Source organism: Pteronotus mesoamericanus, unplaced genomic scaffold (assembly GCF_021234165.1).
Source record: "Pteronotus mesoamericanus isolate MK-2021 breed Mesoamerican mustached bat unplaced genomic scaffold, CSHL_Meso_final contig_163, whole genome shotgun sequence".
In the NCBI taxonomy this organism is placed as follows: domain Eukaryota; kingdom Metazoa; phylum Chordata; class Mammalia; order Chiroptera; family Mormoopidae; genus Pteronotus; species Pteronotus mesoamericanus.
Window position 1 is genome coordinate 21,746,436 of NW_026555064.1, and position 25,265 is coordinate 21,771,700.

Below are 25,265 nucleotides of genomic sequence, written 5' to 3' on the forward strand. Positions count from 1 at the left end.
ATAAATAATGCTTCAACGAGGCTGCATTGCACTTCGTGAATTATTCATTTCCCTTCATTATGGGGAGAGTTTCCAAGCTAATTTCCTAATAATGGAAGTCCCAGTCATTAGTGTAAATTAGCAAGCATTTGTTCTAATTGGACAAAAAACTAAAAACAATAAAATAAAGTCAAAGCAAGCAAGTTGGGATGAGCGGATACGGTACCTCGGTTGTCCTGTTCACCATCATCTGAAGCAGTTGTGCGGGGAGAAGAGGAAGACGTTACACATTGCAAAGCAGGGAGCCAGGCTGCCTGCTGCAGCCGGACCCGCCCCGCACGCCGGGCGCCGACCGAAAAGGCCCTCACACCGCCGCACGGCCCATCTCTCTAACCCTGCCCTTACTATTTGTACTAGAAATGAAATAAACAGGTCCATTTCGTTGTTGCAACAGCACTGTCTCACTGCTCTGCTGCTGTGCCCCGCGGGGCCCCTTCCTCCTGAACCTCCTCGGAAGGGAACCCCCGTCTCGGACAAGCAGGGCAGCTCTGCGCGGCCCCTGCGGCCCCTCCCGGCCGCCCCCGCATCCAGCAGGCCCTCCCTCCCGCCCCACGTCCGGTGCGGCCTCACCTTGGACTGCACGTCCGCGTTGTGGTCGTTCTGCAGCAAGAGCGCGGCCGACTTGGTGTCGTCCTTCCGGGCGGCGATGTGCAGCGCCGGCAGCCGCACCTTGCCCTTGGTGTCGTTCTCCAGCAGGACCGCCACGGCCTGGTCGTGGCCTTGCTGCAGGGCCACCGCCAGCGGCGTGAAGCCATCCTGCGGGGGCAGAGGAGAGTCTTCCCTGACCCGTGGGGGCCGGGGATCTGGCGACGCTTCCAGGGACAAGCAGAGCGGACGGAGAGACTACCCGCAAGGGCCGGAGGAGGGTACCGCCGGCCGCCCGGGGACTGGGACGGCCCCGCAGGCGGGGAGGGACGTCGACGCCCCGACTCCCACGGCAGGGCCGCAGCGGCTCCTTTAGGGCTGTCGCTGCCGGCCTGGCACGTTCGGGGTCCCCAGGCTGGGCACCGGAACACCCCCGAAGAGCGCACCTCCCCGCTGGACTGGCCCTTCGCCAGCGGGGACGACCCGCCGCGGCCTTGTGTTGAGGTTCTGCTTCAAGCCTGTTTCGTCCGACATGGTGGCTGCCCCCGCTTTCCTCTGCGTCCCATTGCGTGAAACACCTTTTTCCAACTCAAGTGGGAGCAGCGACTTTCAACCCTTCTCATCTCACGGCACATAAACCGGTCAGAGGGCAGCCCCGGGCGGGGCGTGGCCCCGACCTCCGCGGCCCCGACCTCCGCGGCCCCGACCTCCCCGACCCCGACCTCCGCGTCCCCGACCTCCCCGACCCCGACCTCCGCGGCCCCGACCTCCCCGGCCCCGACCTCCGCGGCCCCGACCTCCGCAGCCCCGACCTCCCCGACCCCGACCTCCGCGTCCCCGACCTCCCCGGCCCCGACCTCCGCGGCCCCGACCTCCGCAGCCCCAGGCGGGGCGTGGCCCCGACCTCCGCGGCCCCGACCTCCGCGGCCCCGACCTCCGCGGCCCCGACCTCCCCGGCCCCGACCTCCGCGTCCCTGACCTCCCCGGCCCCGACCTCCGCGGCCCCGACCTCCGCGGCCCCGACCTCCGCGGCCCCGACCTCCCCGACCTCCGCGGCCCCGACCTCCGCGGCCCCGACCTCCGCGGCCCCGACCTCCGCGGCCCCGACCTCCGCGCCCACCGAAAGGGTGTTGTTTGCCGGTCTGACAAGAAATCTGGGATGATTTTGGCTCATCCACACTGGACGGCTATTGCTGTGTCGGCTGCTGTCGTCCCCTTATTTGACGATCTGAGGGGAAAGGGGCCGGTGCCCCTGACCAACAGTCAGGTATCGCGTGTTTTAAACATGCTCGCGGCACATGGGCTGCGAATCGCTGCTGGAGAGACTTCTGTGGACACCATTTTCATCAGCGCACCATGGGGTACGTGCACGACCACAGTAAGAACGGAATTTTTAAATGAGAACTGAGTTTTAAATAAAAGGTGCTTCTTAGCTGAGGATGAGAAACAGCAGCCGAAATTCAGAACTCTGTCTGGCACCCACGAAGCGCTCTGGGCAGGAGGAGACGACGGCCCATGGATGGAGCGGGGTCTCGGTGCCGCGACCCCAGACCGAGGCATGAGCTCGCGCACGGCACGGGGACGCGCCTGCGCGGCGCGGACGAGGCGAGGACGCCCGGCCACTGGACGGCAGGACCGAGGGGCTGAGATCGAAGAGCGGGCGCTGCCAGCCACTCACCTCGGTAGCAGTGCTCTGGTTGGCGCCGTTTTCCAGCAAGTATTTCACCACGTCGATGTGGTTCTCCTGGGCAGCCATGTACAAGGGGGTGAAGCCATTCTGAGGACAAGTGATAAAAAAGACACTTTCAGCCATTCGTGCGTGACATTTCAACTGGGGCGGGGCCCGCGGCAAGGAGGGGACAACGCCGTGGAGCGGTGCAGCCCAGGCCACGCGGCACGCGGGGGAATGGCACACGCCTTCGCTCCCGCAAAGCCAGACACGTGCGGGGCGAACCCACGCCCACAGGCCGCTCCTAAAAGAACGAGAAGCACTTCCCCGACTCCCTGCCTCTGTTTTTGTACCAGGGACTCACGTGTCTCAGCTCCTAACACCTGTTACACGAAAGATATTTCCTCTCTTAATGTCTATTTATTCTACGATGCCTAGAACGCTCACCCCGTATGGTGAGTATGTGAAATAGTATTTCTGTTACGTATCAATTCATAAGCTCTTCACACACAACACTGTTATCTTGCGTGTACGCAGCGTACTTATTGGCACCCTCAAAGGTGTAAACCACTGCTCATTCCACCGCAGGCCCAGAGAGACCACAATCCGACTGAAAATTAAAAATCTGTATTTCAATGTTCTGAATGAAGTGGCAAGGTTTAAATTTTTTTTTAAATTCTCAGTCAAGGATACGTTTATTGGCTAGAAAAAGAGACAGAAGGAGGGAGGGAGGGAGGGGAACACCCATGTGAGAGACCCACTGATCGGCTGCCGCCCACATGCACCCCAATCGGGGATCGAACCCACAACCGGGGTATGCGCCCTGACGGGGAATCACACCTGTGACCCTTTAGACGACGGACAACGTCCCTCCCACGGAGCCGCCCGGCCAGGGCGGGCCTGTTCTCTCAGGAGGCCCGTCCCCGGAGCGCGCGGCCCTGCGGGGGCTGCCGCCCTCCCTGGTCGCCATCGGCTCCTGCGCATCCTCCACGTCGCGAACCGGCCTTGGGGAGCCTCCCAACATCACCCCCAGCCTCAAGGTCAGGACGATTCAAATTACTTCCCTAAGTGGATCCAACGCACAGCTGCAAAGGATGTAAAACCCAGTGGGTCCTAATTTCAGTCACAAAACAAAGACTATTCTGGGTGCTCTGCGGGGGCGGTTAGGGCGAAGGAACACGAGGTGCAGTCAGACGCTTGCCGGGCAGTTAAGAAGGCATTTTATTAATTAAAATACTGCACAGAGCTTCTCAGATGAAGCACCTCTGACAAGGCCTTGCCAGGTCACGAGACTGTGCACTTATTCCCACCATCTTCTTCTCCCCAAAGGTCCCCCCTTCAAGGGCCCCCCACCCCCAAACCATGCGATAACATGACAGTGAATCATGTCCTGAATCTTTCCAGGGAGGTTCAGTCTATGGAGTTTCATCACAAATCCGCCATTCAGACCACTTAACAGACAAGACCACCGTCACTCCCCGGGGACACGGCCCCCCAAGGCGCGAGTGAGGCCGAGCCCGACGGACACCCCGCGCACGCTCTTCCGCCCCCGCCGAGCCCCCGCCCCCGCAGTGCCATCCGCCCGAGCTGAGCGGGGCTGACGGGTGGCCCTGAGGGGCTGGAGTGGCCAGGTCGAGGGCCGCCGCCCCGAGTTCCCCTGGACCCAAGGATCTTCCAGTTTCTACTCCCAGTGGCGGGCAGTTGAGGGTGGCAGGCGTGAGGAGAGAAGAGACTGGGCCGCCCATTTGTTACCTAACCCTATCGGCCCAGAGGCACAGGGTTATGTCTCCACGTCCCACTCACGCACGGTGAGGCAGCCGCGGGCCTCACACGGCCTAAAGCGTGGCGCTGGGATCTGAGCCGCACAGACCCGACGGTGCCTTGCCGTGTCCGGGTACAGCTGACTACCAGGGGCACCTCGGAAAACACTGCGTTCCCACCGCCTCTACCACAGTCCCCACTTTCGGCTCCTTGTGGACAAATCGCTGAGAAAACACGGGAACTCTTCCCCACATTTCAAGTTACTCACCCCGGGGCACCCTATACATCAGCCGGAACTGATCTCCCTAAAAGCCGCTGGAGCTCAGCCTGCCTGTTTGAACATCACATCCACGGACGCCAAGAACATCCCCACTTATTTAATGAAGTCGGAGTCTGTTTCTCTCATTTGCAGTTGAAGGTGTCCTTGCGGACCAGGCGGCCACACTGAAATACACCCTATACGATCAAGGCAGCTCAAAAGAAAGGCTTTTCCGGGAAATCCAGTGTATCACAGAGTGATTCACAGACACAAAAGTGACCCATAGACACCTCTGCAGAAAAACATGAAGCAGATGTTTAAGGAGGTCAAACTACAAAAAAGCAAATGGGTCATTTTCAGGAAACACATCTGTCCTTCCAAGTGACGAGGCCTTAAAATTGTTTTTCTGTATAAATGGCAAATACAAACTAAGGTATCAACTGGCAGGTTTTCTTCCACGGCTATTTTTGCACATATAATGCTGACCATTATTTAAGTTGTTGACAGAAATGGCAAGTCCATCTCTCCCTCGATGAAGCACGTTCCCACTGAATCACATAAACCTGTATAACAGTCTCCGTGAAAGCTTTTATGGTGTATATAGAATAAATAACTTTAAAAATAAAAACTGAAACTGAATTTGCAGATACTGTGCCCTGATTACTCTCCATAGGAGCAATGAAAATGTCTCAATATCAGAGATAAAACTTTAACATAAAGTTAAGAACGTTTTAATAGTAAAATTGAATGAAAATTAAGTCCCTGATAATTTTCTTTCCATAAATTTTTCTAGACTTTCAAATTGCTGAAAAACCGATGGTTCAGGTTTCCAGTATGTAGTACCGTTTGCTTGGCACACAGGGCGAACGCTTTGGAAATGCGTACTTCGAGCAGCTTCCTGACGACCCAGTAACTGAGGCGCAGGAGGCAGCGTGTCACCCCAGAAGCCCAAGCCCTGGCCGCCGCGGGCGAGGCCGTGATGCTGAGAAAATGGAGAGGTAACAATGATCGGGGGGAGGGTACCTGGATCGCCTCCCCATGGGGTAAAAACCCTAAAACTGCAACACCCCTTTTGAATTAAGCCACAGTCACAATGTAACTCCTCACTGTTTTATTATTTTGAAGTTGAGTAAATATACTAAGGACCAAAGAATTTTGACTCTCCAGATTAAACTACTCAAATAAGCTGTAATTCTTTTACCTCTCTTGCATATTATACCAAAAAAGTATTTTTAATTAATGATTACCAACCAAGTCTCTTCTTTCTACCCAACTGTCTCTGAGAAAATAAAATGCTGGCCCAAGTCTTTTAAAACGCACCTAACACCCTGACTGGTGTGGTTCCGTGGACGGAGCGCCGGCCTGCGAACCAAAGGGTCGCCGGCTCCACTCCCAGGCAGGGCCCAGGCCTGGGTTGGGGCCAGGTCCCCAGTAGGTGGGCACGTGAGAGGCAACCGCACAGGGATGTTTCTCTTCCTCTTTCTCCCTTCCTCCCCCTCTCTAAAAATAAATAAATAAAATCTTTAAAAAAACACACACGCCTAACCCCTCCAAACGCTCACGGCTCATGTGGACCAACGCATCCAAAGCCGCCTTTTTCGTAACCTGGCGACAGCCACGCCTCACGGCCCGAGCCGTGTCCACAAACACGGAAGGGAAGCACACGGCGTGCTTTTAATGCCCACACCGCCTCGGAGACCCTGTATGTTTAGTAACAAGAAATTCTCGCTTCCCTCGGCAACGTGGATTGTTCTTGCCACTTACTGATGAGAGCCCTTTGCACGTCGGGTCAAAAACTAAAACACACGGTGGAGAGATGAAGACCTGACCACACCCACTGGGTTCAAACGTTTTTTTCTTAATTTCCCAAAGTATGAGTTGCCTTTTCTTTTACTCCCCCACATTTGTTTCTGTTTTCTCAGTTTCTCAGCCCGATGCACAAGGGGCTGGTGCAGGAGCTCCTGGGCCGCCCGAGCACGGGGCGGTGTCCCGACCCTGCCGCAGAGGCCTGTCGTCCGGGGCGGCCCGGGGGGGGGCCCCAAAGGGGGGGCCACCGTGCTAGTCCCAGCACCTCGTACTCTCCTCCCACCAGGCTGGCCCGGCCGCACTCAGTCCCTTCAAAATGCACTCATGTTGGACTCGGATGGGCTTGGGAAGGGATGGAGACCAAAAGGTGACAAACCAAGGTCTAGATTGGATGATGTTCAGCCTTTCCAGGCCACGTGTCCCCAGATACGAGCACAAAGACAAAATGTAAGTGTATTAATTAAAATTCAAAACTGAAAAACTGCTTTATTTTATTGGAAATGCAAAATTTATCATGCTTTTCAGTTTTGTATGTGCATTTATGAGACGCGTAATTTTACTGTGGGAATTCTACTGGGACAGGAGATGTAATTCTGTTCCATGCGAAGCGCCTGTCATTGCTCCGCGCCCCTAGGAGAGCAGAGGATGGGGAAGGCCGGTCTGTTTAGAACATGAAGGGCACACAGGTGCTCCCGCCAACAGGGAGGTTTTCCGCCAGACGACAGCGTGTCCCTGCACCTCTCTTACCCCTGGTCAAACGCAAGCACACGCCTTCATCCTAACCTCAGAGACTCTGAATTAAAATAGCAATTTTCCCAATTTAAAAAACCGAGAACCTGATGGAGAAAAACACCGCTCGTATACAGTAAGAGGGGAAAGTGCTGAAAATAAACCCTCTTCTTGGACCCTGTGAACACGACTCCCACTTTACACACTGTGTGTGTGGGGACAGAACAGAACATCCCACTGTGAGTTCTCTGCTGAGAGCCAAGGACGCGCCGTGGCCATATGGCAGCCTCCCGCGGGGTGGGCACGCGGGCCACGGCGCCTGCTTCGGGCTCTGCACGGCCCGGCTCGACCGCCCGCCACCACCGGTGGGTGCGGGCCGAGGACGAAGGGACTACAGGAAGCCGGCCTGAACCGGCGTTTATCCCTGCGCGTAGCGGGCACATGCGCCCTGAAAACCCTCAACGGGCAGGTGAACGCCATGTAACCCTGCGAGGGGCATGAGTGCTGGGGAGTGGAACGTGAAAGCTCAGGCAAGAAGTGCCCCCCCACGTGCGTGTTAGAGACAGGCAGCCCGCTCCCGGGACGGCAGCCCGGGACTGGGCGGAGCAAGGGCGGCGGGCGCGAGACAGGGCGGGGACTCAGGAAAAGCGGGCGGCGTCGGCGCGGCCGCGGTTCCCTGCTCCCTGCGGCGCTCCGCGAAGCCCGCGGGGCGGAGGGACGCAGCCAGGCAGCGGGACCCCCTCACCGCACGCCCACTGCTGGAATGGGCGCCGCGCGAGGTTTTAAAAACTGAAGGAGGGAAAATGCTTTTGCAGAGCGACACTGAACCCGCCTGCGTAATGCCTCTGTCACAGATGTCACTGTCGTCTGGAAAAAACCACTCTCCTTTCCAATGTTCTCAAAGACACGACGGCAGGCCGGGCGCCTGTCCAAGTCCCGGTCAGGTCCACTGGGAGGTCCCGCCTCCTCGCAAAGGCGCAGCGTCACGCACGGTCGGAACGTCACGTGGCGGAGCAGACGCGGGAGGGAGCTCGGCCTGGTCTCCGCCCCCAAGCTGGCCCGCCCCCCGGCGCCGCCCGTTCACCCGAGAGGCTGCGGACGGACGCAGTACCTGGGACTGGGCGTTAATGTTGGCCCCTTCCTTGACGAGAACTTTGACGACTTCGGCCTGTCCGGCCAGGGAGGCGATGTGAAGAGCTGTGTTCCCCTTCTGTTTGAAGACACAAAATAGAAGACGCTATCAGTTCCCAAACCTTGTAGAAACCAACCCGTACAGGCCCGTTCAACGGGGCCGGCGCTTTCAGGCTGCTGGGACCTGTCGCTCTGTCGAGGGAGCGGCCGACGGTGGGGGCGGGGCGCCTGTCTTACTGTCAGGACAGGGACCTCCCCCGGGCTCGGCCGCTCCACCCTCGGCCGGGCCGCGCCGCGGACCGGGCGGCCTGAGCGCAGACCGGCCCCCAGGGGCTGCCGGGGGCTCCGCCGCCGCCGCGCTCCACGAGCGTGGGCTCTGATCTCCAACCCGACAGCTATGACCTAGGGTCGGAAGGGCACCTGCGCTTTAAAATATCAGTAGAGTCTAAGGGAAAGGAGAAAAGGAAAACGATATAAATACTTAACCAATCCAAGAGTGGCTGTTTTAATGGATATATTACATTATGGGCAACTAGGGAAATAAATAATTTGATACATTCAAAATGATAGTTTTTGAATGTTTGTTTAACATTTATTGGATAGGGTCAAAGACTTGTTCTTAAAAATGCTTATACTGTCTTTATGTCCAGAGTAAGAAATCGGTTACAGTGAAGTAATAGCTTCACTTCTTTGGAACTGTCAAAGAATTACTGGTTTTGTTTTTCGGTTTCCACGAGAATCGCTGTGCACCGCGCTGGGAGCCCGGCCAGGCCACCGCTGGGCCGCTCACGCCTGAGGCGCTGCAAGGCCAGGCGCACGGCCGGTCCCCGGTTCCCTCCAGCGCCCGCGGTGCCAGCAGCGGCCCGGCCCCGCCCCCTAACCTCTCCGCGCGGCCCACGACCGTGGATGATCCCACTCCAGCCAAGGCAGTTTGCTTGATTCTGATTGGCTACTGTTTTCTTCCAAATTAAAGTTTCACCTTCTAAAGCCAAAGGTTTCTCACCACTAATGGTATTTTAAAAAATATCTGTTGTTTCTGCGATGGCTCCCCAATGACGAGGTTCAAATACATCCCAGCAACACAGAATCAACGAGGAAGCGTTTCGAGTGCACCGAGCACCTGCTGCACGTCCCTAAAAATGAGTCTAATTTCTTTACGAACTCCTCACGGGGACAAAATTTCCTTTTATCATAATCATTCAATCGATGATCCAAAATCTCCTTTCCATTGGAGTACAAGGGAGTCTCTCTATTCTCTTACTAAATTAAATGAAGACATGACAAAATACAACACTTTAATTAAAGCACGAACATTACTTGTTCACTTTCCTTCAGATGTTTACTACATCCGCTTATTTTTTTAAAAATGAGTTCACCTTGGGGAAAACAGGCGCTACTGTCCACAGGGAGTCATGTTAACGTAGACATTGCGTGACTCAAACAACAAGGCCAAACTGCTGGAAACAGGCGGGCGGAATCCCGCGTCACGCCTGCTGCTCCCCGCGTGACGCAGCCCGGGCTCTGCCGAGCGGAGCGCAAGAGCCCAGTTCCCGTCCTGCGGCGGCAGGGATCCCGGGGGCGCGCAGGGCCCCCAAATGCACGCGCCGGGCCGGAGGCCCCGGACCACGCGCGCCCCTCGCCCGCACAGCGCCTACCTTGGTGGCGGAGTCCACGGAGGAGCCGCGGCCCAGGAGCTCCTGCACCAGCCCCACGTGCCCCTCCTTGGCCGCCAGGTGCAGCGCGTTGAGTCCATTCTGCGGAAGAAGGAACGAGGCCTCAGAGCGGAGCCCGCGGCAGGGGCGGCGGCCCCCGAGCACCGGGCGGCTGCGGTCCCTGGGGCCTCTTTCCTTGTGCACCAGCCTGAAGCTACTAAGTTCAGAGAGACTGATTTCCAGTGTTTTTGGTTCAGAGAGGCAAAGGGGTTCTAAGGGAGAAGCAAAGTACACATGACATAGTTTCTGTCCCCAAGAGCCCAAAACATTGATTATTAAGCCCCTGACCATCACCTGTTCCCTCGCAGGCCCCTGCCTGTGGCTGCCTCCCGGCCTCTGGCTGCTCTACGCAGAAAATCGGGCCCACGCGTTACGGGCCTCCTGTCTGTCTGACGCACGTGAGGGAAGTGCCACAAACTTCCGTAACTTCCTCAGCTATGCTCACTGGGAGGAGGCGACTGGGAGACATGAGTTCCCAGAAAATACCAGAAGGCGCTGGAGAGCAAATACACACCAAACGGTCATGAGAGACCAGAGGGAATGACCCCTGGGCCCCCGCCCGCCCCCTCGGTGCTGCGCCACCTAGGCCAGGAGGTTGTCGCGAGAGGAGCTGCGTGCCCGCGAGAGGGACACCGGCCATCAGGAAGCTGTGACGGTCTCCCTCTGCCGTCAGCATCGACGACTCCCGTGAGGAACCATCTGCACAGCAGAGGAAAAGGAGCCGCTGCAAAGCAAGAGGGCCGACGGACAGACAGACCGACCCCCCGCCCAGCTCCCACTCCGAGTGCCCAGCGCAGGCCGCGCACAGCGGCTGACCTGAACGCACGGCGCTCGCTGCGGTGGAATCGAGGGTTGGTTAGTTTTACGAAGACCAGGAAAAGCAAAGCAAACAGTGGGGCATCTTTGTCAGACACAATTTAACTGATTTCACCATGTTTTTGGTGGGTATCCACAGGTTTCCGATGCAGACGCATTTCAAAACACGATGTGAAATAAAGACAAAGGCTGTACTGCGGGGCTTTGGGCTTTATTTTTTGGTGATACTTTCGTACACACTCGTGCACACACACGCATCTGTGTGTGTGTGTGCATCTCTGTGGGGGGAGCGGCGCACACGTGTGCTCTGGGTGGCAAAAAAGCTAAGGCAGTTTAGGGGAGACCAAGATGCGGGGGCACCTTGGGGAAACCAGAGGTCCCTTCAGGTCCAATGAGGAACAGTGGACGCTCTGAAGAGTTGTTCTGAGAGAGGGGTGGGCTTCAGGGCACCAGTCCTTGAGGTTCCCAGACTCGGTCGCTGCTGTGACACAAATAAGAGGAGAAGCAACGGGACGACGGACGGCTCTTCACTTCGATGACACTTCGTGACCCCCAGGTGGCCTCCGCCTGTGGCCGCGCCCCAGGAAGGCTTCCGATTTGGGCTCCCGGCCCCTCCCTCCCAGGCAGACGCAGGCGATGTTCCCAGCTCTCCGGGCCGCGAGGCGCCTGCGTCTCGGCTGGCGCTGTGCCCCTCTGCCCGCCTCATCCACTCGCTTCCGTGGCTGGACTCGAGACGCGGCTGCTTCCCACGACGTAACCGCCCCCCGGGACCTCGGTTTCCAGCCTGCCGCCCTTCCGCCGCCCCTCACGCGCTCGCTCACCGGCCCAGCCCTGCAGCCCCGCGCCCGCTCCCCGCCCCGCAGACAGTCCCTCTCGAACTTTACCTCCGCGCCTTCCTCCCCGGCAGCGAGCTCCTTGCTTGCCTTCCCTGGCTCAGCCAAACCAGAGGCCTGGCCACGAGGAGCTAACTCCCGGGGATCCCTGGCCCCCCGTGGCTGCAGAAGGGCGCGGGGCAGTGGGCCGTGCTGCTCGGGGCCCGACGCGGTCGGCGACCCGCTGCTGGCTGGCCCGTGCCCACCTGCGACGCCAGCCCCTGCCACCCTCCGCTCCTTCACGCGCCGCGCGTGGCCTTGACTCACAGGCGCTGTAAGAGCAGAAGCAATTAGAGCTCTCATCACACCACAGCCCTCACGGCGCCTACCCCTCCCTGACCCGGGGTCCACGAGCCTCCCCTTCCCAGACCGGCCACGCTCCCGGCCGAGGCCGGCGCCCGCGGCCACACTGCGCTGAGGCTGGGCGCAGACTCCACGCAGGGGCCTCACGTCCTTACAGGGACCGGCACCGCCTCAGGGCTGACGCAGGCCTGCTCTGCTGAGCACGCAGCGGGCATCGAGCTGAGTCCTTGCGGCCGCCCCAGGACGTCCCTGCAGGGACTGTCTTATCCTCCTCCGGGGGGCAGAGTCCTGGGGACGCTGGCTGCTCAGGGCCACAGGGAAGTGGGCAGGGCGGGAACCTGGGTTCCGGCCCACATTTAAGGTGACTTCCAAGAGCGCCTGTGGCCGAGCCGTGACCGCTGTGTCCACACCGCTCGTGCCTGAGGCTTAGCGGGATTTGCTGATGCACAATAAATTTTTTATCGAAAGGTTATAAAGTGTACTTTTAAAGTCTGGCTCTTAACTTCCTTTATGACATTATTAGATTATGAACAATTACTAAATAAGAGAAACATAAGTATGTGTGAGTTACAGAAATAGAGAGCAAATGCTAAAATTCACTCTCTTTTCTGAATGTGTAAGAGATAATTAGACAAATAATTTACTAATTTAATCGTTTGGGGAAATTAAAATTTAACAGATTTGTAACCACTTGGAAAAAATGAAACCGTAAAGGTTTTTATTAAACAATATTGTCTTGTGCCAAATTTCTGAATTTTTCAATATTCTTTCAAGTGATTAGAAACCAAATGGTATTTTTGGATTAAATTTCAAAATCCTCACAGTAGTTACGAGTCCATTTCACAAAGAAAGAAATCTCCATCCAAACTGCAGCTTGAGGACCGTGGCCGGCCCCCCGCGCTGGCGCTGGCGCTGCTCTGGGGGCGCGGCGGCCCCGGCCTGCCCTTGAGGCGCAGCGTGGCCTGCAGGCGGCCCCGTCCCGCGTCGCCGTGCTCCCTGGAAACGCAGGCGTGCGGGCAAAACGGGGTGGTTTTTCTTCGCTTCCCCCACAGGGCACATCAGCGCTGAGCTGTCACAGAGTTAAAAACAGCAACCCCTCTGTGGACGGGCGGCCCCTTCTGCCCTGCCGGGGGTCTGAAATCACGTTCCGCTCTGCGATTGACTGGAGCTCTAGTAACAATGGTAAAATCCTGGGGGCGGTGCCCTTTGACCTAGAAGGTCCTTGAACCCCCTCGCATGGTGACTGAAGGACGAACAAGGGTCTTTCATATCCGCCACGGCAGATTGAAGGCGAGGGCCAAGCCCGACGATGAAGCACCACTTCGAAGGGCAGGTGCGCACGCCCGGGGGCAGCCTTGTCCCGGGGACACGGACAGACCAGGGGTCCCGGCGGGGGCGCCGCTCGGGGTCGGCGCGTGTGAACTCGGGCGGATGCCGGTGCACCTGCCGTTTGGGTGGCGGTCACTTGCCATTTTTGGTGGATTCTTGGTGGATTAGATGTCGTAACTGCAATGAGCGCAGGTTCACCATAGAAAGCCTTTCATATGTCACAACTGAATCCATGTCGCGACTCCATCTGTGCAAGACTGAGTGTGTTACTGTCGTCTCGTGCTGGAGAGCAGAAAAAATGTCACCTTCTGACCCGGAATGACTGGAGGAAAGTGAGAAAGAACTTAAACTCGAGCTTGGTCGCCGCGCTCTGTGGGGTCTCCCGGCACCATGCCGCCTCCTCACAGAAGCAAGTCTTCCCGTTTACAGCAACGGGCCAGGGGACCGTCGGCCACGATGAGGACAGCATGTCAGGCTGCTGGCGACTTTTTCAGGACGCACGACGTTGCTGGTCGTAAAGCAAACTGAGTATTTACGGCTGAGAAATTATTTTTCTAAAGGGACCCTAAGATCTTTCATACAATTAAATATATTGTCATACTTTTGTGATAAGTGGACTTGGTTTGACTGAAGTTAACTTTATTTTTTGTGGGTTCCCTCTGGCTTTTTTAATGATAATTTTTACCTAAATAAACCAATAGTTCCATTACGTATTCTCTAGCAAATTTAGAAAGTTAATGAACTGATGTTAAAATATGGGAGATGTATTTCATTTACTTTAAAAAGCCTGAAGTAACATTAAGATTATAAACGATTTTATATTCAATATCATAGTCTTTTTTTGCAGGTCGTTCCTACATCGATGTGAACATTTGGACATTCTTTCTCCATTAAAGTAAGTAATGTCCCCGAAGTTTAAATTATTTGCCCAAAAGAACACCAAGAACATGGCAAACAAGATTCCTAACGGGAGATCAGAAGGGTAGGAAGTGCAGGCGCAGGACACGAAGATCCCGCGTCTCGGGGCAGAGGGCCGGTGCCGGGGCTCGGGAGGCGGGGGCCCCATCTCAGCGACACAGGGAACAGCGGACCGGCTGCAGCCCCCGGCACTGGTCTGGCAGCAGGAGGGCGCCGGGGCCAGGGCAGGGTCACCGTCTCCTGGACCGGACGCAGGACCTGACAGCTCACAGCAGGGGCGAGCCGTGGCTCTCGCCCGCTGCCCGTCCCCCTCCGGCCCCACAGGAGCGACACACAGGGCCGGGGCGGCCGTGCCTGCCACGGGCGGCGTCGACGGCGAAGGCCCGCTGCTCGCCGAGGGCCGGCCCGGACCCGCGCACCGCAGGCGTGTGCGCACGCCTGCCACCAGCACGCGGCACGGTCGGCGAAGTGCTGCGGCCCCGAGGGGCCTGAATCGCACAGGACTCAGCGTGTCTGGGACCCAACGGCATCCAAGGCGCAGGCTTCTGTCCGAAGCCCTTACCAAGAGGGTGTGATGAACAAAAATTCCAAACGCGCCATCTCAGCCCATGTTCCAACCTCTTCCCGCTCCGTCCATGTTTTGAAACAATTAGGGGGAAAAGGGGAAATCTTTATATTTTATCCTCTTATTTCTTCATCCCCAGTTGTAACGATCAGTTACCACAGGCAAACGCCCTTCGGCAGAGAAGGAACCCGGTCGGGCTGAGTCGCCGGGGCCCAGGGAGACGCCCGGCACCGGCCTCGGTCCCCGCCCCCGCGCCAGCGGCCCGGGTCTCATCCCGGGCGGAGCTGCCCTCCAGCTGCCGCCCCCGATCCGGCGCCTCAGCAGTAACAGCCCGACACACACGTCTGAGGCTGCGGGAGGAGGCGACGGGAGGAATGACCTTTCCCCGTCTGGATCCCTGGCGTTTTAGTAAATTCAGTAAATTCAGTAAATTCAGTAAAAGCACCAATGTCCAGGGGCCGAGGGCTGCGTGTGCAGGCGGCTGCGTCCCTGCCGCACCCCCCACCCCCTGCCCCGCCCCCAGGCGTGCCGTGCTCCTACCTGGTTGCAGGTGTTGATGTCGATGCCGCCCTTCAGGTACTCCACGACTTTGTCCAGGTTGCCGGCTCTGGCGGCGCGGAGGAAGCTGGCATTGCTGTCCGACTGCGGGGAAAGGAGAAGACCCTCCGTGAACGGCCGACCGGGTCAGAGCACGCCCACCACTCCCTGCCCGCGGGACGGCCGCCGGGAGCCGCTTCGACACGGGGCTCACGACGCTCGGCCGCGGCGTGTCCCCAGAGCTGCTGAGGGGCGTGGGGGTCCACGGGGGCCCTACCAGAGGGGGAGGGAACTGCTGATGTGAAAACAGCCGTTACCCCCGAGCACGAATTTACCCCCTGCTCCCCACTCCCTGCGGCCCCAGGATGCCGGTGCCTTTACACTGAATTGAACGTTGGGCAAAAGGAGTCAGGAAACCCAAAGAACTCAGAGCGTCTGCGCGTCTTATTTCTCCGCCTTACGGGCTGGCTCTCAGACGAGCCTCGGTGTGGTCCCCCGGGGGTCACCTGTCCTCGCTACAAAGGCCAGAAGGCTCCGAGGGGCTGCCGGGGCGAGGGCGGCGCTCAGAGCTGTGGCCTGGGCCGGGCCGGGCCTGCGATGCCGGCGACGTGGGGAGGGCAAGGCTGGATTCCGACCCGTCGACATCACACCCGACGACACCCTCCCCGTAAAGACGACCACTCTTGGCGGAGGCTGCTTTCTGGGTCCCCGCCTTCCTGATCCTCCTCCCAAAACTGGACCCCGAGGGGACCAGCTGAGCGTTCCCCACCGTGTGGCGGGGAGAGCCGCCCCCGAGACCCGGCTCCGGCCCTGCCCCCGGCCAGGGACCCGGAAGGGACGCCACGGCCCACAGAGGACACACGCGGTGCGCTGGCCGCCCACCCAGGGCCGCCCTCCGCCAGGCCTGACACCCGCGCATGACCCAGCGGTGGCTCATCCGCAAAGGTCTACTCTGCGAAGCTATTTCATGGTCTGCGGCGAATCCTAAACTTCCAGAAGAGTTTCTACCTTCAGGTTTCTGGCCACAGCACTTAAAAGTGAAACATCAAACTGGTGCACCCCATCGACATTGCACAAGAAACATTATTTACTATAAAACAATAAAAATTAAATCACACGAGGTCACAGACAGAAAGTACCTTATTTCCCGTCTACGGTCTTTAGAAATACATCTATGTGCTGTATGTACATGTCTAACCACTATGCTTACACTGTATGTCAACTATAACTTAAAAAATAAATTTTAAAAAATTTAAAGGAAGATTGTGCCTAGAAAGTACTTCCATCTTGAGCGCGAGGCCCAGCAACGACAGGGGACACCGACGGCGCGTCTGAGCGCACCCGGCCCCTAAGGCGGAACGGCCACATGATGACGTCACCATTCCCCAGGGCAGAAGGGGCTCAGTGTCCAGGTCACAGCGTTCGCTGGCGGGAGACCCCCCCCTCGACTCCTGCCGCTGGGCCTCAGAGCATCGAAGCCGCGTTACCACGGGCCCTACCCTGCGGGCCACGCGTCTGTCGCGTTTGCAGACAGACCTTGGTCACGCCCCTGGTCTGCACGTTCACGCTAAATCCCAGCGCTTGCCTAACGGGGTGCCTGCCCTGGAGAGCGAGCTCGCGGCGGGACCCCTGCCCTCGCCCCCCTGGCCGCCCGAGCGCCTTGAACAGGAGAGAGCTGCCTGCGAGGCGGCCCACGGACGTCGGGGCCGCAGGGCGCCCCGCGCGCAGAGGCCCGTGACCCGCCTCCCCGCGCACACTGCGTTCCGTGCGGTCACACCCAAGACCAGACAGGCTGCTCGGCCGCGCCTGCACCAACGGCACACGTGCCTGGGGCCTGGCGGATGAACTCCCCGGGAGACCCTGCGGTGGAGGCTGAGGGGGGCGCGTCCGGGCGGCACCCCAAGACCCCCGGACCCCTCTCCAGGCGCTGCTTTTGCTGCTGCATAATAACGAGTTTTCGTAACTGCTTTTCTCTGTTCGGAGTCAAGCTTTCAAACAGCAGGAGCAAAGCAGAGGCTGACAGCCAGCCCTGGGACTTCACCCCCAAGTCCCGGAGGGGCTGGACCCCCAGGGCCGGAGCGGCTGAGGTCCCCGCCAGGGACCTCGTCTCGGCTGAGGCTCTGCAGACTCTGCTCTAAGGCAGATTCTTCTAGAACACCGTGGAGAGGTTTGGTTTTCCCAAAGTGAGAAAATGCACTGTAAATGCACATTGCAAATGCAAATGCAAATCAATGAACCTATTATAAAATGGCCCCAGAACACAGATTTCAGGAACAAAATTGAATGAAGGCTTCAAAGTTTCCACGTAGCTGCTGGCAGTCTGAGGGAAGGAGCTGCTCCCGCGCCCGCGGCCCCGCGGCCCCGCGGCCCAGCCCCGGTCCGTCCAAGGTTAAAGCACCCCACCGAGACGCACAGAGCTGCGGGGAGACTGCCGTTCTCCCTGTGCAGCCACAGGGGGCCAGGGATCCCCGGGAGTTAGCTCCTCGTGGCCAGGCCTCTGGTTTGGCTGAGCCAGGGAAGGCAAGCAAGGAGCTCGCTGCCGGGGAGGAAGGCGCGGAGGTAAAGTTCGAGAGGGACTGTCTGCGGGAGCGGAGGCACAGGGAGAAGGGAGCGGGCCTGGGCGCCGGGGTGGCAGACGCAGCGGTGCGCACCACACTGCTTCCCGCTGAGAAGACGCAGGAAGCAGTTTGAAGTTCCGTGCCGGGGCGGGGTCGGGCGGGGGGACCGTGTGCTTCCGCCGCGGACGGGTGTCCCTGGGCTCTGGGGGGGCTGGGGGCGGGGGCGCTGCCCACAGAAAGGCTCAACAAGGAGAAGAGGAGGCAACAGCAGCCCCTCCGGGAAGGTCTCCGACGAGCGCCAGGCCAGCTCCTCCCGCTTTGCCGCCCGTGTCCCCAGGGCTCGCGAGTCCCCGCACGGCCGCCGCAGGCCCGCAGAGTCCGGCTGCGCCGAGAATCCGTGCGCCGAGCCCCACACGTGTTAGTCAGCCACAGAGGGACATCGCGACACTTGTCCCTCACAACCCTGGGGTATCTCTAGTTCTGTGCGTTTTCTGTATCCAAATGGCTACAAACCCCCCGCAGAACTGACATGGGCCAGGAGCAACCTGCAGTCGGAGAGTCACACTGGTCCCCTGGAGCCCAGGGCACAGCCATGGGGTCCAAGGACCCTGTGGCTACAAAACGCGTAACCTCTGTGCTTCCGTGCCAAGGACGGCCCAACGAGGAAAACGTGGGCGTGTTCCTGCCGCGGAACCGGTGCACCCCTGAGCCCGACGTGACACGCTGCCCGTGCCTCCGGGCTCGGCACTCAGGGCTGACAGGCAGAGGCGGCCTGTGCCTGCCTGACGTGTGTGGTTCTGCTGTGGCGCAGGCGGCGGCCAGAAGCCAGGTCCCAGGTGGGACGGCACGGGCCCGACAGCCAGGGCCCCCGGCGCCACAGTGGGCAGACCAGCCACGGCGCCCAGGCACCCGGGCTGGGGCCTGGGCCCATGGCATCAGCAGGGACACGGCGTCAGTCCCAGATGCAGCCCAGGCTGCGTCGGGGCCAAACTTCCCCTTCGAGCCACTGACAAGAGCTTTCAACGGCTACAGCGCAGCCTGCCACAGACGCTGGCGTGAGCGACTGTCCGGGACGACTCGGGTCTGTTATTCTGACACAGGACGCAAAGCCCTGACCGTAACCAAGGTAGCAACACGGAGGTCGTGGGCTTTTTACCCTGTGAGAGGGATGAGTGTGTCCTCAGGCTTGAGGACACGCCTGTCGTGTGTCCGGCTCCGCGATGCTTTTGCTGACTGGTCAGCGGAGGCAAAGCTGGGCTCCTTTGGGGGTTTAAGGAATTCACAGGCTTTCTTAGGGTACAGTTATTTTTCTGTAAACACACGGCTCTTACCGGCCACCCCCGAGGTCCATGTGTGTAGAGACACAAAGACTAGGCTGCATCCGACAAACTGGGGGGACGGTCGTAACCTGAGTGTCGTGGAATGAGGGGCATCCCACAGTCCCTCGGGGCGGCGGCGAGCTCAGCGCCTGCTCAGCAAACCGCGCGACCTCTGGTGCGGGTCTGTGAGTCTCGGTCTCCTCATCAAACAGCAAACGGACTTTGTCGGGACAACTTGAAGGTGCTCAGCCCCGTGACAGGCCAGAGGCCCTCGCCGAGTCTGTTCAATAATCGTGGTTTTTCTTGTAAACGATAAACGCGAAACAACGGCCAGTCCGAGCGTCCGGGCGCACGGCTCATCGCTACACGTCTCCCCCAGGCCCAGCCCTGCACGCGCCCCACTGCTGCCCCAGGGACGCCCGCCTCCCTGCAAGCCCTGCCTCCTTCGGGGGGACCCCGCACTCCCGGCCAGGCCTCCCGCTGCCCCGCAGGCCGGCCACGCCCGTCTCTGCCCCCAGGCCGCGGCCCCTGTCCTCTGCCCCCCAGGCCGCGGCCCCTGTCCTCTGCCCCGGAACAGCCGCACACGCGGCCCCAGCGAGGCTGCTGCCGCCCCCACGACAGGCACGCGCTGCGGTCGGGTCGCCGGTGCGGGCGCCGGCTGCCGCGCTCAGCGCCTCCTCGCCCAGGCCCGCGGCAGACGCGGTGGCCGCCACGGAGCTCCAGGCCACTGCGTGTGGGCCACAGTCCCAGGAGAGTTACAGAACAGCAAAAGGCTGATGTCACGAAAATGAAATTCTTTACCCAAACTGGGGGGAAATGTTAAATAAACGAATCGTGCAAATAAAGAAACTAGGGAAAGAGGAGGGTATGATAATCCTGCGGATGCCAGCGATGAAGAACCATGTTCCGGCCTTGCTCCTGGGACGCAGCAGTGAGTCTGATATGGTAGAGAAACTACAGTAAAAATATGTGACCTCGATGTAAGAGAAATGCAGAGTGATCTCGGGCCAACGCTCAAACCAACAAACGATGCCAAACCAAAAGCACGAGCCAAGGAGGAGACTGAGAATGGATGCGCGTCCCGAGGCCGCTCCAGGCGTGCTTGACCGAAGCCGGGCCGGAGGCCGTGCCCCGGGCACACGGCCCCGCGTGGCTGTGCGGAGGCGCATCCCCCACACGGCGACCCCGGGGCCGGGGCCGGGGCCAGGTCTGCAGGCGTCTCTGGAGCTGCTCGTTCTGCGGGACCGTGCGAGGCGCACGTGCCGGTCACCGGCAGGTGGGAAAGGAAACGCGGTCTGAGGGGTGAGCCTTCCCTTCTGCGAGGGGCAGGGAAGTCTGCAACCGGACAGAACAGCATGACAAATTCTGAACAGGAATTTAAAAACAGCTGGATTTCGTCCCTGCCTCTGCCCTGCCCCACGGGCTCCCCTTTGGGGACGGTGGGGCTGACGGTGACACCGGCGGATCCCAGCCCTTTCAGGACTGATGTGAGAGGCAGTCCCGCCGCAGAAGAAAGCCCTGCCCCACGCTACCTTAAATTTACATTTCTCCGTGAGTTTATTTGGGCTTATGAGTAAAACTGGAAAATTCACTGATCCGAAACTTGTGGCCTAACAGCACAATAAACTCCAAAACATTTCTAAGTTTATTTCCAGAAGAAAAAAAAAATGCCACGGACCTGTTTCTGTTTTTCCCCTCAAAAAAAGCGTATTATAGAAATATAAGTTCTGAAATCTTAAGAACTGGGTGTTACCGGTTGTGATGAGCACACGCGAGTGGCTGAGTGAGGAACGTGCCGATCGGGACGAGCGGGCGGGGAGAGACCAGCCTCAGGGCGCCCGGCGGGGGGCAGGGCCCATGGCGGGTGCCCCGCAGGCGGCAGCCACAGGACGGAGCCGTGCACTGTGCTGAAGACCCTGCTCGACCCTTGGCACTGGGGACTAACTTTTTTGCCCCGATGTGAGAAATTCTGAGCAGCGCACAGCGTCCGAGGGAGAAGCCGGGGGCGTCTCCGCCTCTCCATACGGTTCTGTGTCACATGGTCATGCGTGCGCCCGTCTGAAAACGCCAATGGAAAAGTTTCATCAGCGACCAACAGGTTATAAGTACGTTATTGGATTCAGAGAAGTCAGGTTGTAATTGTTTTAAAAAACCGACCTGCTTCCATCCAGGGCCAACACCTGTGTTATGAGGGACCGAAGGATTTTAAAAAGGGTGACGCTGCCGTTGGTCGTCACCGTTAAAAATTTTTCTGAGCCCTGGAGTTTAGAGTGGATTTCTCATTCCATCCCTCAGACCCCCAAGTCACGTCAACGCACGTTCTTCTTTGCCTAAGGAACACCTATCAACGCACCAAGACATCGCCTGTTCCATACTTTTTAAAACTATGCTCTTATATTTAGTTTTTAAAGCCCTTCTAATTTATTTTCATGCATTACATTTTTCTTAATGATTCTTAAAAGGTGAAAAAAATGGAATTCACTTGTGTAAGTTCAAAATGTTGGAGGAATTATTAACTTCATTTTAAAGAATGATCTACATTCTAAATTAACAAAAAACATTCATAGAAACTACCTTTTAAACAAGGTAGCTACTTCTTAGGAAATGCGTTCACACACAGCAATGCAGCGAGCACACGGAGTTACTCGAGGGTACGGGAGAGCTCCCCTTTCTGGCCCCTGGGCCCACAAACTGCTCTGGAAGTGCAAGGACACCCAGCCATCGAGGGGCCCGCCCACCCCACGGGCCTGGGCTGGTCGGGCAGCTGCCCCGCACACCCGAGCACCTCTGCCCTGCGGTCCCTTGGCCCCCCGACCCCAGCTCTGGCCTCTGCCACCGCAGTGCAGCCGCTGCCGAGCGCGCACGCCGGGCGCGGACGCTGGCTCCGCAGGAAGCATTTGCGGGTCTGCTCCCGGGGGGTGTTGGTCTGGCCGCTCGGACGGAACTGCAACGCTCCTAAATTGAGAAATGTGTCCAGGCCGGAGGAAGAGCCAGGACAGGGCACCCCGCAAGGGCCCACGTGCCCACCGCCCCCCCGACGGTCGGGCCCACATGTCCGGCACAACCCTCTGCTCCTCCCGCTGAGGGGCCCCGCACCTCGGGCTCCGTGGTGTCCCTGAAAGAAGCAACTTGCCATGAGGCCAAGTTCCCACACGGGTGGATCCCGACGAGCTTCTCTCTCCAGCAACATGAATATCATACTGTTTCAGAGAGGCTTTTAGCCCCGCCCCCAGAAAACCACAATAAGCCTTTGTAACCATTTCCAGGAGCATTCCACGGCTCTGAATTATTAAAGCCTGAAAGTCAGCTTACACGTCTGACTGTTCAACTTTAAGCCTCTGCGTGGAGGATCACCGCCTGGCTGTGAGCAGTGCGAAGGCCGCTCCCGGACGTCGCCCGCTGCTGGGCCGAAGCAGGGCTCCTTCCCACCCCCCCCACCCCCGCGCACCTGCGCGGCGCGGGCACGACGCGGAGACAGGCGAGGCTCCGGCGGCCCCGGGCGGTGGATGTGAGCCGCCCACCGCAAAACAGATGCTCAGCCCTGGAGAAAATTCCAAATCACAGAGACGGCGCCACCGCTTACTCCCAAACGTCGCTTCGCAGCTGAAGCCAGCCCAGCGGGCGGCCAGCGTGTGGGGAGAGCAGGCCCGACTCCGAGGCGTCGGGTGGGCGGATCCCATGGCTTCACTCCACTGCCTTCCTCCGGGAAGTGGGGGGAGCCGACCAGTGCGGGGGCGGGGCGGTGCCAGGACCCTGCCTCAGCCTCCCTCCGTCCCTGTGGCTCAGGACTCACCCGCGCCCGCAGCTCCGTGGGGTCCGCACTGTCGCAGCAGCCGTAGTAGTCGGGGGCTGTGTCCGCCTGCTGCGCGTGTCCACGGGCCCTCACGCTCCTCCCCGAGTGGCAGGAAGGGCAGAGGGCAGCATTGCCCATTTCGCCCGCAGCTCCTGGTCAGGGGGCCGGCCCTCGCCCCAGGCTCTGTCCAACCTCCGGGGCCTCACTAGCCGGGACAGCGCGTGCAGACGGCCCCAGGCTCCCCGCGCGCTGCCCCCGCACGCCCCTCACCACTTCTCCCCATCTGGCCGGCGGGCTGGTGTCAGGAGGCCTGAGAACTGCAGGCCGCGTTCAGTGACCACTTCCAATCCGGCTGCCTGGCTATTTTTACACCTACCCGGCCAGCTATGCGGGTCGGGGGAGGGGGCGGTGTTGTGTTGTTTTTCACCATGTGAGCAGCCTGCTCCACACATGGCCTCCACCTCCCGCTGGCTGGCCTGTCTCTCAGGAGACGCACACGCCTCAGCCCGAGCACCGCCCGCCCGTTCACGCACGGGGCGCGGGCCTGCACACCCCCGCTGGCCGGCAGCACCGCCGGACGGTCGCCTCTGAGTCTGCTGGGGCCCGGGGCGCCCGCAGCTGCCCTCCCCATTCCTAAAACTCCCCACAAACGCAGGGGTGCGGTGGTGGCCCGCTCCCCGCCCGCACGGATGTTCTGGATTTGATAAATTACCCATTTCCCATTAGTCACGATTAGGCCACATAAGAGCAAACTTTTTCATTCAAACCTAATTCCTTTTCATTTTTAACATTCTGAAAATGTTTTCCCCAGCTTCATGAAAAAGACTCAAGGATGGCTTTCCACGCCACACAAGCAGGCTCCGAGACCACACTGCAGGTTTTGACAGTCGTGGTGAAGTCAGGACTGTGTCAGGGCAGTGATGGGTTAACCTCTGCTTCCTGGGGCTCTTCTTCAACTTGACCTGTAATTGTTTCAACGTCACTCTGACGCTCCCGCGTTTGCTACGCGCGGTGCCCGTCTTCTCGTCTCACTGCTCAGCCGCGGTCCAGGCTGGGATTTTTGCATCATCCATCCACACGCTGTACGTTAAATATTAAACGTTTAAGAAAGGTACTAAATTGAAAGCAACCGTTTGGGGAAAACAACGGTGGAAGATACTGAGAAACTGACCACATTACACTTGACAGAACTTACCTTTCCAATTACTCATTTTTGTAAATTAAAAATGCTTTGTGATTATTTTCTATTTTGTTTATTTTTTTACTTTTACTAGTATTTATTTTATGCTGAGTTTACTCCTGGGCCATAAGCTTTTGTTTCTTCAGTTTCTTCTGGGATATTTTTGTCTTCTGTGCAACTTCCTCTTCTGGTTTAGGAACAATCTGCTCCTTTTCAGTGGGATCATCTCAGTGTGGCAGGGAGAGCGCGTGTGTGGGCTGATCCGCCCATGAGCCCTGTGAGTTCTACGTCGCGTCTTCGGAGCTTTGTTCACCTGGATGTGCTCCATGTGCAGAGAATCGACGTCGAAAGCCTTACGCTCAGCAGCACCCCCTCAGCACTCCTTCGGGGCCACCGACCCGGTGTCCAGCCCGCTGTTTGGCCTGGGCACAGCCACCAATTCCACCACTGTGCCGACAGAATGCGACACCCTGCTTCTTTAAAGTGACATCTTTCCGATACTTGGTGGCTTTTCGACTGTGCACACCCCTGACGGCCTGGGCAGTTCCACGCGTGTTCTTGAAGGGAAGATGAAGATCTGAACCTCTTGATTTGGATGACTTTGTGGGGTTTTCTGGGTCAAGTGAATAGCGAACCATCTTCAGAGACCACCTCTGGTCGCTTTGGGGAACAGCTGTCATTATTTTTAAACTGAAACCGCCAGCCCTGAAGGGGGCTGTCCCTCCCCGTGGCTCCGGACCGGAGCGGCGTCCAGGGCGGGGCTGCAGGCCCCGGGCACCGCGCCGGCCCCCTGCAAGTCTGAGTGCGCCTGGCCCTGGAGGCCGCCCGCCCGCCGGACACTCTCGCCGCCAACCCCGCCCCACACCCAGCCTGCCGGGGCCACCGCCAGCATTCAGTGACCGCAACGTTCCCACCGCTCAGCTACAGGTGGAGGCGCCGCTTGACACCATTTTTAAAAACTTATGACAATGATGGGGCATAACTTCTCCGGTCGTGATCAAGAGAAACGTCACCTACACGTTGTGAACGTCGAAGCTTCGGGTGAAAGTGAGGCGAAGACCGAGCTTCGAGGCCGAGTCCTTCCTGCTCCTGAAATGCCTGCGTGTAGACGGCGCAACCACTCCCCCGGCCAGGGCCGCTCGGACAGAGGCGCCCGGACGGTGGGAACCGCTGGGCTGCCACGTCTGCCGGCCGCTCGCACGCTCTCGGAGAAGAGTGCGTTGGACTTCCCGCCCTCTGGAAGGTTCCGCCTCACGACGTCTACGAGCGCTGGCTCTTGAACACACGTCGACTGTGTTACTCAGAACGGGCGCCAAGGCTTTGCCGGCTGTCGAAACAGGTGCACTCCCCCCACCGCTTTCGGAATCTGTTAGCTATTTTTAAA

General features: G+C 58.8%; 1 protein-coding gene across 2 annotated transcripts in view; it reads right to left on the minus strand.

Moving 5' to 3' along the window:
• Positions 1 to 22,872, minus strand: part of ANK2 (ankyrin 2) — a 111,166-nt gene extending 88,294 nt beyond the window's left edge. For both annotated transcript variants that reach the window (XM_054563704.1, XM_054563696.1), the window contains exons 1-7: positions 22,702 to 22,872; positions 15,035 to 15,136; positions 9,635 to 9,733; positions 7,960 to 8,058; positions 2,303 to 2,401; positions 610 to 795; positions 206 to 229 (exon numbers count right to left, since the gene is read on the minus strand). In XM_054563704.1, the coding sequence (XP_054419679.1) occupies positions 206 to 229; positions 610 to 795; positions 2,303 to 2,401; positions 7,960 to 8,058; positions 9,635 to 9,733; positions 15,035 to 15,136; positions 22,702 to 22,839 (747 nt within the window). In that variant the 5' untranslated portion in view covers positions 22,840 to 22,872. The remainder of the gene's footprint in view (positions 1 to 205; positions 230 to 609; positions 796 to 2,302; positions 2,402 to 7,959; positions 8,059 to 9,634; positions 9,734 to 15,034; positions 15,137 to 22,701) is intronic.
• Between the last annotated feature and the right edge of the window lie 2,393 nt (positions 22,873 to 25,265).